Below are 20,176 nucleotides of genomic sequence, written 5' to 3'. Positions count from 1 at the left end.
TCGGGGCCCAGAAGATTAATGATCTCCTTGCCTTCATGACCCAGGTATCCTGTGATTGGTAATACCACTTTAAATATAAAAGAATATCAGGAAACAAAACATAAATAAACGGATATAATACCTAAAGATTAATTGCATGATCTTTTATATCCTAATAATTAAAGGGTAGAGAATAAATGTAAAGGATGGGTGTAAATTTTTACGTGTTTTAGATTAATAATGGTTTTTGACGCCAGTTCACATGATCTGCATTTTTGACAAAAATACTGTAAAGTACTTATAGTATGGATACCAAGGTAATTTTTTTAAGAAAACGAATACAGGAAATAAAGGATGGATGTCATTAACGGGAGATCCTTAAGCCCACCATCTACCCGCAGCTGTTATAGAGTCCTAGGGGACTCTCTGTCAGCTGCGAATAGAGGAAAGTTATTAAAAATCTTTAAAAAATAGAGAAAAGATGAATGTCAGTTTAATACTGTAAATAAAGTGATAATTTTCAATGATGAAAACCATTTTTGAATAAAACAGTACAGGCTATTTACATTAGGCAGCTTATTTTATATTATTAATTGAATCAGCATTCACTTTGTAATACTTTATTTAGAAAAAGATTATTTCATATTTATCTTATTCTTCTTCTGCAGCCTTATTATCTCCACTGCTGGATGAAGGCCTCTTCCAAACGTCTCCATTCCTTCCTATCACCCGCTTTCATCATCCACGTTTTACCGGCAATAGAGGCAATGTCGTCTACCCATCTTTTCTGTGGCCTTCCAACACTTCTTTTGTTTGCCCATGGACTCCACTTAATCATTCTGGGTGTCCACCTGCCTTCATTTTGTCTCCCCAAGTGCCCTGCCCACTGCCATTTCAATTTCGCTGCACGATCCATGATATCCACGACTCCGGTTCGGCGCCTTATTTCTTCATTTCTTATTCTGTCTCTTAGACATACACCGAGCATCTGTCTTTCCATGGATCGTTGCGTGCATTTTAATTTCTGGCTACTTTTTTGTGTTATAGACATGTTTTCTAGTCCATATATTGTCACCGGCAATATGCACGATTCATATACTTGTCTTTTCAAGCATATAGGGACTTGTTTATTTTTAAAAATATATTTAAGTTTGCCGAAAGCAGCCCAACTTAGCCCTATTCTTCTTAGTAACTCCGTTATCTAGTTATCTTTACCAAGTTTGACTTTGTGTCCTAGATAAATGTATTCATCAACCACTTCGATTTCGTTATCGTTAATGAAAATGTCTCGTCCTGTTGGACTCATAATCTTTGTTTTATGAATATTGATTTCCAAACCAATCCTTTTTGAAGCCTCATATTTATAAGTTATTTATAAATTCCAAACCAATCATTTTTGAAGCCTCATATTTCTAAGTTTATTCAAACATCCAAGAGGTTTGAAAACTTAAAAACGTTATATCTCAAAACTTCAATTTTTGACATTCATTGTTTATATCCTGTATTCTTTAATCGTGCAGTACGAAAGCATATATTTAAATACTTAAAGTATTTAGTAAAATAAATATTTTTTGTCTTACGATCAACCTAAATATAATAATGTTGTGGCCATTTCCAATTAGTTTCGAACAGCTTGTTAGAATATATAGTAAATTAAGGTGCGGTAGCGCTCTCCGACCTCTATCTACACTCTGCGAACTTCGAACCTCTGATCCGGAGTCCACAGCGCTACTACGGAACTACCCAGTCGACTTCTTTTCTCTTCGTTTTTTTTTAATAGTGCACTCTAAGGTTTCGAGATGCTTACTTTCTGTAGTAGGCACGTACGTACAAATTGTAAATACAAAACGAAACTCTAAATTGCTGTTGACTTAAGAAAAAGGTCTTTGATGACGAAAAGCGAAGAGCGTTGTAAACACGCCGAGCTTTATGTCTTTTATACTCGACAGCTGCATAGACACATACGTAGTTGGGCGCTCTTATTTGTCTGGAATTTTTACCTGATGACGTCACACACGTGAAAGTTCATTTTTTACTAGACGTTAGTTTCTTTTGGAGTAAAATATTATAAGAGAGATGGAAAACATTTTAGAGCAGGAAATATGGATGCCTAGGCATTGACAGGGCTTACGACCTGTTATTGGCTTGTTTAAGTGAACACCTTACACACTGTGTAGCGTTCGCCCATTTCGGTCATGTTTGAGCATCCATATTTTTTTTTCAATCTTTCTATCTGTTTTTGTTACAATTTGTGCTTGCAATATGGTCATGAGGATGAATGAAAATATCGGACAAAAGCCCTTCATATAATTTGCCAAACTCTCAGTGAAAGTAGTAAAGTTAAATTCAATTAATGTCACGAAATATGAAATTTAAAAAAAAAAAAAAAATAATAATTTATCAAACCGATTGGAAGACCCACTGTCTTCAAAATAGTTTCAGGTATGTGGAGGAATCTACTTTCACTATTGATGAGAAGAGTGCAAGTATTAGTGCAGATTACAGCGTGTTTTTAAGATGGCGACATTAAACAATATTTTTCTATGTTTTTTTATTTTTAAATAATATTTTTACTTCCAAATTTCGTTGTTTTGTATCCCAACTCAACAGAAGGCTTTGAGTTTTACGGAGTTTGGGATACGTTACTATTATATATAATACTCATATGTAGTTTTGTAATAAATAATTAAAAAATAATTAAAATAACAATCCAAAAAATAACCGTAAATTCCTTTTTGTTTGATACAACATAAATTTTACATAAACATAATCTAGAAAAAATAATACAAAATTAATATCAAATTAAAATAATTAGAAAAACAATCTCGTTAAGTACAATAATATTTAAAATTAAAAATATTTCATGAAATTAGGACAACAGTCCAATTTGCGCGAGCCGTAGGTAAGTAATTACACTTTCGGTGGCCCTGAAAAGGTGTGCTGAAACAATAATACAGAGAAAGGGGGATGGTGTTCTATTTTTAAAACTTTTTTCGTTTCATCCCCAGTCATGAATCACTTAACACGCGTTCGTCAGACAGGGTTGTTTATTTTTTTACCGTCAACATTGTGTCCCTGAGATCATAACTTTTTTGCGACCATTTTGAGATTAAATAGTTTTCATGGAGTAATTAAACTGAAAAAGTTATGGGTATTTATTGGTTCTTTTTACAGAAACATAAAGTCAACGATAATTCAATTACATAATTTAAAGGCAGCTGGTTTAAAGACAGACCGGCAAAGTTTCTAAATAAAAATCATACATCATAAAATTATGGTACATTTTTAAATGTGTGCGTGCGTATATAAATGTAAAAAGGTGTATTTGTATGAGAGTAAGTCTAGAGGTATGTTTGTCTGTATTTGTGAAAGAGTAAGTTTTCAAGTATTTTTTTTTTCTTTTATTTAGGAAACATACAGTACAGTTACAAAGTTTAATATTTTACACAATTAGACTTAACTCTAATGGACCAGTGAAGTTTCCATGTATGTGAAAACATTATTTAAAAAGCAAGTGGGAGTGTATCGCAGACATAATAAGACTTAATTTATTTTTAAATGAATAAAGAGGCATTTTTTTTTTTGAAAGAATTATTTGCGTTCTTATGATTTACCCAAATATTTCATTTTGACGACCATTTTGTAAATAACTCACTATAAGAAAATAGGAATCAAGTTGGGGTAGAGCGGGATTCGAACCACGGGCCTTTAGTCCGTGAGTCCGAGTTACTAGCCACAGGACCACAACCCGATTTTAGTTAAGTAGATAAAAAATATATATACATAGTTTGAGCAAGGACGATAGATGAAAGAGTGTTGTGCATAGTTAGTGCTACAGACTGGCAGATGGAATAAGTATTTATCTCTTGTCACATAAATATTGATTTTGGAGAGTAGGTCTTTAAACCTATACGACTAGTCTATTTATTGTTTTACAATTGGGGGGTTTGGCTAAAATAGGTTTTAATTCGAAGCTGAATGAAGGCTGTAATTTAAAATTTCCTTATAAAATCATTAAGGGTAAAAAAAAAACGTTGAGATCGACGCCTAATAATATTTTATATTTTTAGTAAATACATAAATATATTATGTGTGGTAGTAAGAGTTGCACAAATTTTATCTAAAATTATTAGAACAATATTTCTGTGGTTTGGATCTAAATGGGCCAATGTCAAATATCATATTTTTCTTGCGACCATTTTGTAGAGAGTCTACGTCAATTAAAAAACTTGTAGATTTGTATATTTTATACACACATGCATGTCTTCTAATGTTTTTATTAATATTTGTTATCAAAGACGTCAAACAGTTAATTAAAATGACAAAATAATTACTCTCCTGTAATATTAGCCTTAATTGATCCAAGAGACAGATTTAAAAGAATACTTACCAAGCAAAAAGGTTAAAAAAACACAATTTTCTAGGCAGACACAATTAAAGATATTCAGAAAAACAGTGTTTTTTGTAACGTTTAAGACTGTTTAGAAGACGAAGAGGGTATCTTGCATGAGGTAATAGAGGGGATGTCTGAGAGGGAAAACTACAAAAGGTGCCCTCGCCGAGAACACTTTTAATATTTATACAAGAATATGAGCTGCAGTTCATATCAGATATTTGAAATACATTATAACACGTCAATTTTATCACATAACTATCAATAGTGATATAATGCAACCGTGCCTGTGTGAAAATATTGAAAATATTGAGCAGTATGTTTATTTAGGTTTAACTGTAGATTGTAATTTTTAATGGGATGTACATATTACAAAATTGTGTAAGCAATTAAGAGCAATAAATAATAGAATGTATATTATATTAAAATATTATATCCCTGTAAATACTCTGTAAATAATTTATATATTTATCTCTCTCTGAATCAATTATACGATACGATATAACTTCCAGGGGGTTATCAAGTTTTTTTTAATATTTTTTTTTATTTATTTTTCAAAAATATTTACAAAAAATTCTTAAATTAAAGTCCTGCTGAGTTGCATACATACAACTCGTCAGCAGGTTCTTATAAATTACATTAATTATTTACACTTAGCCTACATTTTTACACTTAGCCTACATTGTAAAACTAATATTAATTTTATTCAAACTTTGCAAAATTCTATGATCAAATTGCTACTACATAAAGATGTATACCGCCAGAGACACAATATTTAAATATCATTGATGTATAAATCTGTAAATAAATTATCTGTTAGGGCTCTACTTTGGTACAAATTAATTTGTCAGCATGCGTCGCACTCCGAGTATAAGCACAAGTTTGTAAATGATTTCAACACCAGGTTTACTAGTATAGAAGGGATAGGTGTTACTAGATATTGCAATAAATATGACAAAAAGACACTGCAATACAGTATACAAAAAATATTTGACATGTTACCAAACAATATAAAAAATACTGAGTTAAATACAAGAGTGAGACGATTGCTCAAATTGTGGTTAATAGAAAAAAGTTTTTTGTATAAGTGATAGTTTTTATTTTGATAATATTATAGGTGTGTAATATGTAATATTTTTTAAGTAAAATTATTATTTATGTAGGTTAAGTATGAATAATCGAAGTAATTTATAAGAACCTGCTGACGAGTTGTATGGATACAACTCAGCAGGACTTTAATTTAAGACTATTTTGTAAATATTTTTGAAAAATAAATTTCAAAAAATGTTTAAAAAAATCAATAATTTTAATTATGGAAATAATAGTAACATGAAACAAAGTGACTTTATATATGGGAACACAGACAAAAAAGCATGTTATAACACACAAAACGCTTCATTATTTCTGCGCTTATATTTCATTTCAATCAATATAAGTAATATAGTATTGATAAGTACGAAATTGTATTTTTACGACAGCAACTAAAACATTTTAAATATCCCAATCCTAGCTACATTCTTTATTTTTTCAAAGTTTTCACATATTCTTTCTGTGAGCAAGTCTCATGCAAGTTTGGAGTATCTGAAAGTCTTTATCTTTCTCTGCAACTGAATAGTTTTGGACGAAGTGAAAAGCATGAAATAAACTACCACTTCAACACATTAATATTTTCTTAACATCAACACCTGGTATCCGTGAAACCGTGAAGTGAAGTAAAGTGCGTCGTATAAGAACCACAAGAGGAAAAATTTAAGAGTGAGTATGATCTTTTCTGTAGATTCTACACCAATTTCTTCAATATTCTGTTATCAGTACACAAAATTTTTAAAGTTTGTGGCCGATCAAACAAATATTATGGTTCAACTTCCCTTTAAATTGATGGCGTCACATAATATTATTACTGAATTTCAAAGGCCGAATCTGATTGCGTGATAAAATAACATTATTTATGTCCGTTCATGAAAAAACAAAATCGTGACGTCTAGATTTATTAAAAAGTGTCGCATCATAAAAAACGTCATTTGTAAATGCGAGTAAATGAAAAACTTAGATATGGTTTGATATAGTGTCATTAGCTTTATAGATATAATTTGTCTGTACGTGTGATGTCACTGAACTTCTCCTAAACGGCTTAACCGATTTACGTGCGGTTTTCGTTGAAATATAGATCTTTGCGCTATGCGTGTTCGTAGATATTCAAATTTTCGTAAGTAAAGAGCATAAATGTTTTATTCATCGATCTACCAGAATTGCATTCGAGGAGAATGCATTTACAAAAAAATGGAAAGATGTTTTTTTTTGTATTTTGTTTTGTATATAAAAAAGGTTGTTTTTGAATGTTTACAAATAGCAATTGTGTTTTGTGAATCTCATTAAGATTCGATCCTTAAATTCATTATAATTTCTACCAATCTATTTATTTTTACTGGATTATTGGTAATACTTAAATAATATTCAATTCAATACATTCTTAAAAATCGTATTCCTACATAAGTACACTCTTTTGTTCGTAAGAAGACCGGAGTTTGAAAAAATGACATATTTGAAAAAAACATTTATTTTATGTTTTGAAATTCAACCATAAACAAGTACTTTTATTTGAATATTAACAATTTTTAGTTTTGGGATTTAATCACAAACAAGTACCTAGGTACCTACTTATCAATAAAAAGTTTTTTTGCAAGGTAATAAATAGCAGGCAAGCCAACGTTCGGGTAGGACACCGTCTGTCGTGTCCGCTAGTACTATTATATAAATGTTACACATTCGAATTTTCCAGCCCCGTACATAGAGAACGACTTCCAATATTTGACAAAAATAAACAAATATAGTTATGCTAAAGTACTAACTTTATTTTGTTTTCGATCAATAAAATAACTAAATTAATGGCAACCTTTTTCGGAACCAACCTGTTCCTTTGTCAAGAAACTTACCAATTTGACAAAGGAATAAACAGGTTGTATTTTTGAAACAGGTTTTTTATTTTATTGGTTCATATGAAGTAAAATGCTCCAATACCTTGCCCGTTTGCCTCATATACACAGGGATTACGGGTTTGATATCCAGTGCGATGAAACTCTTTTTTTTTATCAAACCAGGGTGTTCTGGGCACCGACAAATTGGAAATTCACCGACAAATTGGAAATTCACCGACAAAAAAAAAATTCATCGTCAAATTGGAAATTTTAACCTGTTGTGTAATAAAAAATAGAAAATAAAGGAGTCAGTTGGTTGAATGTTTATAGTATCAAAAATCGTAAAATCCTCAGTTAAATATTTTTTTTTAAACTGTGAAAACAATCAAATTAATATTTTATATTTATATTAATTTCTTTTATTATTGTTAATAATTCCAATAGTACATTATTGTTCATTTTCATGCCCTGGCTTGCTAGAAAGTTCCGTGTTAAGTCGGAACTTTTATAAACATATATATTTAAATTATATACCGGAATACATATAAATATTATTTAAAAAAAAAAAAAACAACTTATCAATATAAAAAAATACATGATATTCAAATATAGATGAAGCAATATTAGGCTAATGTAATAAAATATTATTTAATTCTTTAATTATTTTATAATTAAAAATAGTGATATCCTAACAAAGTCGAAGAAACTGTAAAAGTCAGTATATGCATTACAGAGCTTAAGACTTGTTATTGGCTGGCATATATTCAATTTTAATGTATTCGTCTCGGTTAACATATCTAAATAAAATATTGAGCGGGTTAAAAATATAAAAAAATCCAGTAGATAGGTTCTCGTCTACAAAGATTTGAACATACGTACATAAAATATTTCAAAATCTCTGTTAGGTTCAAAATTTCCTTTAGAAAGACGCACCTACATTTTATAACCTACATTTTTACATACGTATGACTATGTTTTCTGAATAAAATAATATAAAATACATGTATAAGTAATTAAAAATATTAGTAAAAGAAATGTTTCTAATAAGAGCAAGCAAAATACTACCCCTGTATACAACACATTTTTTTATTTGTTTTACGTATTCTAAACATTATTATATTTTATTTTTTAAAAGATAATAAACATGTACCTGTCAGTGCGCGCTATTCAATACTCTTTCGACGTACGACTTATTATTTATACAAAATTACAGAAAATATAGATTTCGATTCTGGTGGTACATGCGTATACCACATTATTCTAGATGGCCTAAAAAGGGTTAAAATGTCACTACCTTTAATAAAAATAATCGAATCAATTTGTACCCGCATTATTACTTAGGCGTTGGAATTTTTATTTAATTGAATTTAAAAAATAGTTTTATGCGGGAAACTGAGCACTTACTACTTACATATGTAATATTTGTAATTTAACATATTACAACAGAGATGAATAACATTTTAGAGAAGGTAGTATAGAAGTCTAGGCATCTACAGGGCTTATGACCTGTTATTGGCTGGTTTAAGTGGCCATTTTACACACTGTGTAATATTCATCATTCTGCCAATATTTGAACATTTATATTCCTTTAATTCTTTCATCTGCTGATGTTCGTGAAGTTAAAGAGCTGAAACCTTTTTTTATGCGGATGAGATTCATCTAATTGAATTATTTCACCTACATACTAGGCAACGCCTGAAATTTTTTTTTTAATTTCTATACTTTTTCATGGAGCAAGTGGATTTATAAACAATATTTTGAGTTTGTCAAAATTTTTGTAGACAAGGACTGAATTCAACTCCCTGGGAAGCTGTTAACATTGACATATTACAACAGAGATGAAGAACATTTTAGAGAAGTCTTAGCATCTACAGGGCTTATGACCCGTCAATAGTTTGTTAAAACAATTTTTTTCGTTTTCGGAAAATGGTTTGTTTGTTGCAATTAAAGTTTAAGCACTTTTACTTCTCGAAAATGTTTTCCCTCTCTGTTGCAACAAATTTAAATATGAACAACTCCCTAGGGAGAGAATCCAGCCAGTCTGCAAGCGTTTGGACATACTCAAAACACTATGGAAAAAATTCATGATTATCAAGATTTTTTTTCAATAAATATATTTTTTTTAAAAAAGAAAATAAATATGTGCCTATTAATACGCATTTATTTTTAAATTAATACTTAAAATTTATTCAAAAAATTTACATACGCATCGGCAAGTGCTTAACGCCAAGAATTTTAGATGCAATAAAAGTTTTAGTTCTAGTACTAATACCGCAACATAGTAATGTAAATAATATGTAGGCATTTTTCTTTTTAATGTTAATATTCTACAAGACACTTATAATAATATGTTGCTTAATGTCTTGTTGCAATACGTGTCTAGGCATGGCGTCTACAATTTATTGATAAATTCAATAATTAAGTGTATTGCGAATGATATAAAATCGAGTTCAGCGTTTTGTTGTCCATTAAAAGTTACATGATCATCTTTTAAAGAATTTAATATTATATTTAATTATTTAATTCATAAGATTTTGGGTGTCGCTTAATATTTTGAAATCCTTACAAGAACCATTATTTGCAATTATTAGATACAATATACCGAGTATATCTTAATTCGTATGCAGGTTTGTGTTTCAAACATTTGATTTGATATCCGTCGGTCATTTTGATATGATTTGATTTTCGTTTTGTTTCGTTTTTATAAGTATTTTGTAATAATATAAAAATGAAATTAAAACATTTCAAATTATTGCTACCGAGCGAAACCCCTCATAGAAGTATTTCCCTCTCTGTTGCAATAAATTTAGGTCTTAACTCGCTAGGGAGGAAATCCAGCTTGTCTACAAACATTTGTACATACTCAAAACATTACTGGTATAAGAAAAAGTATACAAATTGAAATGCATTTTCATTTCATTTTTGAAATTATTGAGCCTAAAGAATCTCACCCATATCCTGCCTGTCTAAAAACATTTGTATATACTCGAAAAATTGTAAAAATAAATTCATTTTTTTAAATTCCTTCACGAATGTGTATATTTACAGTTACTCCATTCATGTTGTAGAGTTGTGCAGTTTTAAGCGGCTTTGACAAAAAAAGTACCAGCATAAAAGATAATTAAAAGCATATTTCAACAGAGACAGGGAACATTTGAGAGTAGGGAATAAGAAGCCTAGGCAGCAACAGGGCTTACTTATGACCTTTCATTGGCTGGTTTAAGTGACTACTTTACACACTGTGTAACATTCACCAATCTGCCTATATTTAAAAATCTATATTCCTTCAATTCTTCAATATATTGATGTTTGTAAGTTAAAGAGCTGAAACCTTTATTAATGTGTCTTTACACAGTGTATAAAGTGGCCGTTTGACCAGCCAATGCCAGGTCATAAGTCCTGTAGATGCCTAGACTTCATTCCCTTATCTAAAATGTTATCCATCTCTGTTGTAATATGTTGATATCAACAGCCACCTAGAAGTTTGACTCCAGTTCTTGTCTACAAAAATTTGGACAAACTCAAAACATTGTTGATAATAAAAAAGTTGAAGTAGAAAAAAAAAGCTGCCGAAAGTAATGCATAAACGTAATTATTATGCTATTTTCTATCAATCCAAGCAACATAAATTTTAGGCCAAATGTTGCATTTGAACATATATTTATCATCATGTACATATGAAGGTATCTGATTTGCAAGCTAAAACGTAGTTCTAAAAAGTTTTTTTTTAATAAACCTTCACGCAGGTGGTAATAGAAAATATAAATCAATAATATTGTAACAGATTAAATTATTTAAAAATTCAACATCGTGCAAATATAATACTTTTCATTTATTTAAAAGTTTAGGGGTTTTGATAAAAATCGTTTTATAAAAATAATTTTTTACTTCAAATTCATAAAGACGAATTAAATAGTAGTATTTTTACGTCACAAAACGTAAGTACGCGACGTAGAACAAGTGGTAACAAAATTCCAAAATCAAAAACAACTACAGCACACCTTCTTCTTTTTCGTTTTTTATGGCCTTTTCACTTTTTTGTTTTTTACTTTATTTACATATTTACACACGTAAGTAATACACACGAGTTAGTAAGTTAGTATTTAACTTTTAACTGGCGTCGTGGTAAAAAATTACGTCACTGGCGTCCAAGCCCCGTTGAAAACACCCTTTTTAAAAATATATGTTTGTAAAATGCCTTATGCTCAATTTTAATTTTAATTTAGTTTATAATTACATGGTTTATATTCTGTTCATTGGTAAATAAAAAATATTTAATCACATAAAAATTTACTTTAATCAGTCTTAAACAACAATATTGACAAAATAAAAAAATGTAAAACCAGTGTCTAGTAATTCGACCAATAAAACTTACTACATTTTTTTTCTCAAATTGATCACATATTACAAAAGAAAGGATGTTGTTAAGAAAAAGAAAAGAACACAATAAAAACACTTGAACAACATAGAAATAACAACGGGTCAAATATACTTTTTTTCTACTAATTGAAGCAGATTTTGCATACTTTGACAGTGCATGTGTTTCAAATGGGATTTTTACACTTAAAACATAAATGAATTGTTTTCGCACGCTCGCCAAAAGGACACACGAAACATCTTTCTATGATTGCGCTCCAAGGCGTGTTGTACCCCAGACACTGGTGATGATGAAGGATAATGATATTATTGAGTTCTTCGAGAAGCCACTGTTCTATTTCGTCTTCTTGGTCTGTAGTACGAGCCCTGGTACTGCTTGGGCCGGCAACTTGCTTGTCCATGGTGGATATATTACAAAACATAAAGTTATATAAATGGCGTCTTGCTGGACCCATTTACTTATTTTAAATGCTATTTTCACTGGCCCAATCGACGCATCCTCTCACTAGTGCATTTGCACCTCGGCTAAAGGAAGGTACTGAGGAGGAGGGGTCACTTCCGCAAAAAACGCGAGATTAGTGAAATAAACAAAAAACAACATGGGTCAACAAGTTAAGAGTTGATATTTTGAAAACTTTACATGTTATAATATAACATATTTACATCTTAACACCATTTATAACTTGGTATTTACATAGAATTTTAAATACAAGTTTTGAGTTGGGACAAGAGAGTTAGAATATGAATAGGGAATGGAATGTTTTTTTTTCATATATTGATATTTTTATCACGCCCCTTAATTTATTTAAAAATAAATTAGGACTCATTCTTTCTGGCTGTAATACAATCCTACTTGCTATTTAATGATGCTCACACTTACACACACCTGAACACTCACTCCCACACAAACCCACCTCTACACTTACTCTCATACAAATACGCATAAACACACCCTTTTGCTGTACCACAATTTATATGTATGATTTTTATTTAGAAACTTCGCTGGTTTGTCTTTAAACCGTATCTTTTTTATATTATTATATCATTGTCGACTGTTTGTTTTCGTAAAATAAATAAATTAATGGTAATATCAGAAAGGTCGGATGGGAAATCAGGATAACAATCCTTATGAGGAGTTAAAAAAAAACATGGTTTAAATCTTCCTCATCAAGCTGAGTCCCGGACATGGATTCTGAACATGTGAGAACCATTGCAGCAGTGCCCAATGCGCATTCTGCATATGGAGGGTGTCTCAAACTTGTTCAGAATCAGTTGCTTTTTTGTGAATATTATTATCAAGGAAGTGACAGACGTGTAGGTATAGCAGAAATTAAAATTACTAATCATAACCTAAAATTTTGTAGCAATAATTTTATCTGCAGTCTTTCTGTTATGGTAATGAGGTCCATCTTTTCGCGACAAACTGGTATAAACTACATTTTGTTTGTTGATATGTAAATATACTTTGTGTATCTATGTATATCAACGAAGTATTGTATATTACGTGGATACTGAAGTATTTAGCATGCACTCAGAACAATCTCACGAGGTTTTATCAATTTTGTTAAAACAGTAGAAACACATTTAGGAACAAATGTCTTGTGTCAATAGTGTTGTGTAAGTCAGTGTATTGAATTAAAACACAATTCAAGATTCACTTGTAAATCAAGGTTTCAAAAATGTATTTTCTGTATAGGTGAATTCAAAAATTAAGAGTAAGTTCAGTGTTACGAAAAATTGGATTTAAAATGTGTTTTCTCACATTCGGTAAAAATTAAAGCATTTAATTTTGAATTGTGAGGTGAAGTTTTTTGAAATTGCCATGTGTTATGATAGATTTCCAGTTTCCTGGTAGCCACTTTTTTCAATGTTTAGTATATTTTGACAGCTATGAGGTTCTACTTTTAAATGTCAACACAACTTACCGACGACAACTCGTGACGTCACGGGTGGAGTAATTTAAAAATTAGAAAACTTTTAAACATCAAAGCCATGATATTACGACGTGTAAAATATAATTAAACCACTGAACTTCCTAATTTCTTAAGCAACAAATAACGTTATGTGTTGAACCAATATAAATTACTAAAATAATAATAAAACTTTACTTCAGTTTATTTTACATTTATTTCCATTCATATCATTATTATCCATTTACGTATATGTGTATATCATCACTGTCATACGTATTATTATATAACTTTTCTACATTACATTTTTCGACACGTATAAATTTTTACTATTTCGATTTTTCTATTATTATTTTGTATATTGTTTTGATTATTTTGCATATAGTTTTGATTACTTGTATATTGTTTTAATAAGTAAATAAATATTTTTGATTTATATATCGAAGAGTCCCGACTTAACACGGAATTTTCTAACAAGTCGGGACATAAAAAACACATAATTGTGTCTATGTAAAATTGTGTATTTTGTGCATTAAAAAAATTTAAAAAAATTAATCGCAAATGTTCTTGTAGACGACTAAAATAAACAAAACGAGCATTTTTATTAATTAATTTTAACCGAATACAAAAAGCTTCAACATGTTTTCGAACAGTGGTTAACAACGCACAAAATTAGTAAAAAGTAAATCATTTATAAATCGAAGTGTTACGTAAATTAAAATATGTTAAAACGAATTCTGTTTGTATACCCTTTTCTACTTTTTGGTAAGAGTAAACTTAAGTTGTGTAAGATACCAAATTCCCATTTTGGAGGGCACGCATATTTTAGTATTATTATACAAACAATATCAATAGTATTAACCGTCCTAAAACATACATTTAAACAATAAGACGAGAGTTATTTAAAATATTTCATAACCCGTGCATAAAACTACTAGTACAATGTTGAGGTCATTGGTCTATGAATACCTATTGCATTTCTTACTTGTTATGAAATAGTAATTTTTAAGATCAAATTCAGTTGATCGTAACAGTAAATACTCAAAACATTATATGGATGCTATTAAACATAATAACGATTTTAATCCACTTACTTTGAGGTTTTTTGGGTGCAGATCCATCCCCAATTAAGAGTTCCTGCTTCTCTGCCTGCTCCTGCTCCAACTCGTCCATTACGAACTCGTCCATCGTCATCTTGAACTCAAACAAACTCTAAATTTATTTTTAAAACGTAATATTTTCTACGACGGTTATTTTTTTTACTCCCCGACAAATGTGATTGCATTTATTACTCACGACTGCAAAAAATCAAACACACGTCAGAAATAAAAATAATATTATTCTAAATTTACGATCAATATGGTTTATACGGTTAAACACTGGCGTTTTAAGTTACCCGTAGTTAGACGTGCAAACTAATGCGATGTATGTAGTAGTTACAGTTTAAGTAGGTACTACTATAAAGTTATCGGAAACACATCACGAAATAATGATCCCAATATTTCGTAACATTACTAGCTAGCACGTCACACCATTAATATTCAGTGATATAAATATTATTCAAATCATGAATTGTTTACGTTTTATCACAGCGGTTAACACATCACCGAAAAATCATGCTGAAAACGTGCTGTCAAATTCGATTGTTTTTGTTTACAGCGTTCCGCATTTTAAGATTCACTTTTTATTTGTTGAATCTTCGCGAAAACCAGTTTGATGTGGAGTTCGTGCCAGGAGCACAGAGTAAGCGATGGATAAGCAAGCGAGAGAACGACTAATTTCCACCCCGCGCGATGACCGAATCCAGCCCCGCTATGAGCAGAACCACTGACGCGACAACGCTGCTCTGAATCTCGCTACAGTCTGCCGCCATTCAGTAAAATTAATACACATTTATCTCATTTGTAGTAAGTCGCCTGTTTGAGAAGTGAAGTGACGACAGTAAGTATTTGCAGGCCTTTTTGTTGTATTTTTTGCAAAAACCATTCTTTCAGCAAGGCAGGACAATAAGGAAGCGAATTCCAGCACTGCGGAAAACTATTTTTTCTAATGTTTACTCAGTTTTTTGTAAGTACGATCTTTTTACTGTGAGCGTATTTCTTAACCTGTAAAAATCATTACGCAATATTATTTTAAATAAACTTTACCGACATAAAATTATTGTTGCGGTTTTGAGAGATACTCGAAACATTAGTCACGATTGCAAGTATTTTTAACGATTAAAAATTATTGTAACAATTAGTGTGTGGCAAATTATTACATTTAAACTGAGAAATATCAAGAGCCGTCGTTTTTTAAATACTCGTTTCTCAATAAAACATTATAAGATTAGCGGTTCATCGATACATTTATTATTTTGCTAAATTATTTGTACGAAATAAATGCATGGCAGACATTGACGTATTTTGCCTAAGCATAACTTATTCCAGGTTTGTAAGTAAGGCCCTTACAATATTACCTATTAACGAAATAATATTTTTAAATACCTATTTATTAATCATTCTAAAAAAAACAGAATTTCAGAAAAAAATTAATGACCGAAGGGCATGTACGTATGACAATATGTATGAATAAGGGAGAAGCCAGGAATATAATATATCAGGGTAATGTATGTGGCGGTCTATCCTCTCTGCCTACTCCTACGGGGAAATGCCGTGATAGTAGAATAAATAAATGTTTATTAATTTTTATTTTATTAGTTTACAGTTTTCTTTTTTGCACCACAACAGGCCAGAAGGCCTAATTAAAGTGGTGAATTACATCACAGAACACCTAGGCTTGAGAAAAATCTCATTTAATTTTTGTGTTCTCACCGGGAATCGAACCCGGAACCTTCCATGTGTGAGTCGAGCGTCTTGACCACTACACCACGAAGGCCGCCATTATTATTTTGATGCCTCCCGAGAGCCTTAATCACGCTTGCCTACTTTACAAGGCATCGGATTCTCGACGTCCCGGAGGTCCACTGCTGACTGTTTGTCGGCAGTTTATGTCAGAACTTCGGGACGAGAACCTGACTTGGGAGGACGCACAGGAGTTGGCAGCCGATAGAGGTGCATGGAGACTCTTTTTTACGCCATATGCTCCAACTAGGGAGCGGACATGGAATGACATGACAATTTCAAATAAGTAATGAATTTTTTTTTGTTTATTTAATTATTATTTCTCATGTAACACCATTAATATATTATTTGTTGTATACAAAAGGGGCGAACCGTCAAAATAAGCGATTATGCACAGCTTACCATTATATTTTACTTTTGATAATAATGTTTTGCAGTAAAATATGTTAATGGGAAATTAAATAAAATAATTGTGAAATAAATAAAATAATCACCACTACCGTTTATATCTTCCTACAATAAAATATATAGGAAGGGTGCTCAGCGTCCATCCCGTTCTCAGTTTTCATTGATCGATGAAACTAGCCGATTACCTCAGCTTATTCCTCCATACAAAAAAGGGCAATATAAGTCAGATTCTTTATAAATAATATTTGAAGATTCTGTATTTGGAAACTAGCATTTCGAACATTATTTCCTAAGGACTATTTCTCTTTGATAGGATACCGTTGACATATAGGACATGTGGCGTTCGCAGTGGGCACTTTTGGCATTATTAATTTTAAAAGGAATCGGCGAGTGCTGTGTTTACAGTTACTGCTTAGTGTCATTGTGGTATTTGTTAATAAACTTTTGTACATGTATTGTATTAAAATAGTGTAGAATAAAGCAACATTGCGAGGTTAATACTAATTTTTGTTGGAGTTAATTTTCACAGAACCACAGCAAAAATAGTCGTTTATAATAAATTACTGATATATTATGTACTTATATGTAGGTACAAATTAATGATATTTTTTTGTAGATAACCTAAAGAATAAATCACGGCTCGCCACTGGTATACACTAGATGCTGCACTAAGCACCCGTCTTGTTTTCTATTCCACTGAGGCTTCGGAACCTATATTTTATTTGGTGAGAAATAGTGTTTTGTGAACAGCGGTCAGTAAATTAATATGAAGCAGAGTAAAATAGCGCGATCTACAGCTTTGAATTCACTGTAAACAGGCATAGACAGTATTTTGACTATACTACGCGTTCTGCACGGCAATGTTGATGCCACACGACGCGATAACGCTCATTTTTAGAACATGATTTGAACTTATCGTTCTATGAAGCATCATATATATTTAATTGCTAGCGGACCCGACAAACGTTGTCCTGCCCGAACGTTGGCCTGCCTGCTATTACCTTGGAAAAATACTTTTCATTGACAAGTAGGTACACAGGTACTTGTTTATGATTGAATTCATAAACTGAAAAATTTTGAAATTCAATTATCGAATTTAAGTAGGCACCTTGTACTTGTTTATGGTTGAATTCCAAAACATAAAATAATTTATTTTCAAATATAGAATTCTTTTTGAAATGTCAAACTCGGCTCTTCGCACCATCAGGGGTGCACTTTATTCATGAATGCGATTTTCGAAAATGTATTGAATGTCACTTAGTATTTTTTAAGTATTACCAACAATCCAGGAAAAAGAAATTAATGGGAAGAAATTATAAGGAGTGTAAGAAAAGAATCTGGTTGGGATCTATAAAAAGCGAATGTTGTTTGTAAACATTCAAAAACAAACTTTTTGAAACACAAAAAAACAACATACTTGAATTTTTTTCGTATAAGTGTGCATTCTCATCGAATGTAACCTTGATAGGTCGATAAAAAAAATATTTAGCTACTTACTTTAGCTACTTACTTTTTTTACAGATTCGATTGAAAATTTTAATATCTACGAACACGCGCATCGCAAAGATCTTTATTTCGCTGAAAACCGCACGTAAATGGGTTAAGCCGATTAGGAAGAGTTCAGTAATATTACGCGTTCAGAAGAATTTTATGTAGAATAGATACCACAGTGCTCAACACTGGCGTCTACCTGAAGAGCTAAAATGCACATAACCCATTATATATATTTTTTTAGTAAATTAGGTATTTTTTTCAAATTTCGTATGTCATTAGCCTGAATTATGTATGTACCTTTACATATTTATAACTACCCTACTCTTGTCTTCACCTATTAGTGCATAGGTAACTTAATTGGTACTCAAATTACAATGGCAAGATAATTAGTCTTAACCCTACAATGCCCAATGTAGACGATTTGCTACATACCGACAATCGGTGTATAAAAGTGATTTCAAACATGCTTACCACTCGGTGACTAGTTTATTATATTGTATACATACTAGCCTTTGTAACTTATTTTAAAAAGTTGCCACCAAAAAGTTGCCATCTTAAGTTTTCACTTGTTTAAAAATAACATTAGTTCAAACGTGAAAGTATTGCAGAGCAGCTTGAACATTTATTAGATAGAGCATTGATGTATTAAATAATTTTTATCTCGATATCAATTACCTACTCTAAACAATTATAAATAAAGAACATGATAATCGCGTTCATGACCCCTGTAATATGAAAATGAAAATAATTAATATTGTTTACTTCAGTTTACGTAGTCAGTACTTTCCGCGAGAACAATCTCACATGCATATTTTAATCTGTGATTTAATCAATATTTTATCCGTGCATTTCAAGACACTCGTCACAATAGACAAAATACACGTGAATAACAACATAACTAGTGATGATAATATTTGCTTGATTTTCTCAATTTAAAATAGCATGCTTTATTTTAAGAGCATACTATTTTTTGAACGCTAATATTTGTAAATGCGGCATCTGATACTTGTAAATGCAATTGATAATATGAATGATAATGTAAATTAATGGCTAACAGACGTTTCAAAATCGATTCCAACACCGTTTTGTAAAAAAAATATAAGGTCATCATCATTCCCTTTCACATCTAATGGTGCATAGGGCACTTCATCGATACACCAAACGCAGTTATGCAGAAATCAGCCCGTCTACAATTTAAAAAAAAAACATATTTTAGTGTTATCGGGTTCTACAAAAAACAGCCATGCCGTTTTGATACAAAAAAAACTATGAAAATCACCTTCTGAAAATAATGTTGATCACATTCACAATTTGCAGAAAACACCAATACGAGATCTAGATCTCTTAAATAAATTAAATTAAATAAATTTATAATTGTTTTTAGTTTTATAAATTCATTAGCTTGAAAATACATGTAATAAAATAAATAAATGTGTTTTAATACAGAATGTCACCTCGTGCGTTCAAAGTTTGAATGGGGCATTTTTCAATATTGAATCTGGCTATTTTCTGCAAAATGCATATTTTAGGTTAAAAGACGAGTGACGAGTGGTAATAAATAAGATTGCAAAAAAAATATCAATTTTGGGAAGGATCAGAAGATTTATTGATAAGGACTCCTGCAAAACTATTTACAAAGCAATTATTGAACCACACGTTAACTACTGTAGTAGCATTTTATTTTTATCAAACAAAGAAAACATAGATAAACTAACTGTATTACAAAATAAAGCCTTTAGAATCATTTTGAAAAAAACAGATATACGAGGGTAAAGTCGATGGTAAATGAAATGAAATTATTAACATATAAACAAAGAATATTTTACTATACAATGATATTTGTTCATAAAATTATAA

At 30.8% G+C, this 20,176-nt stretch overlaps 1 protein-coding gene across 2 annotated transcripts in view; it reads right to left on the bottom strand.

The window, feature by feature from the left end:
• LOC148279960 (organic cation transporter protein-like) overlaps positions 1-15,446 on the bottom strand; it is a 162,605-nt gene extending 147,159 nt beyond the window's left edge. The window contains exons 1-2 of one of the 2 annotated variants that reach the window (XM_088229161.1): positions 15,182-15,214; positions 14,669-14,872 (exon numbers count right to left, since the gene is read on the bottom strand). In XM_088229161.1, coding sequence (XP_088085287.1) covers positions 14,669-14,768 — 100 coding nt within the window. In that variant the 5' untranslated portion in view covers positions 14,769-14,872; positions 15,182-15,214. Of the gene's footprint in view, positions 1-14,668 lie in introns of both variants that reach the window. The other variant, XM_088229160.1, reaches the window with a different exon arrangement.
• Between the last annotated feature and the right edge of the window lie 4,730 nt (positions 15,447-20,176).

Source organism: Micrasema longulum, unplaced genomic scaffold, assembly GCF_059751315.1.
Source record: "Micrasema longulum isolate JH-2025_06_02 unplaced genomic scaffold, ASM5975131v1 h1tg000639l, whole genome shotgun sequence".
Taxonomy (NCBI): Eukaryota; Metazoa; Arthropoda; class Insecta; order Trichoptera; family Brachycentridae; genus Micrasema; species Micrasema longulum.
The sequence above is the reverse complement of the archived record's forward strand: the minus strand, read 5'-3'. Positions and strand labels throughout refer to the sequence as shown.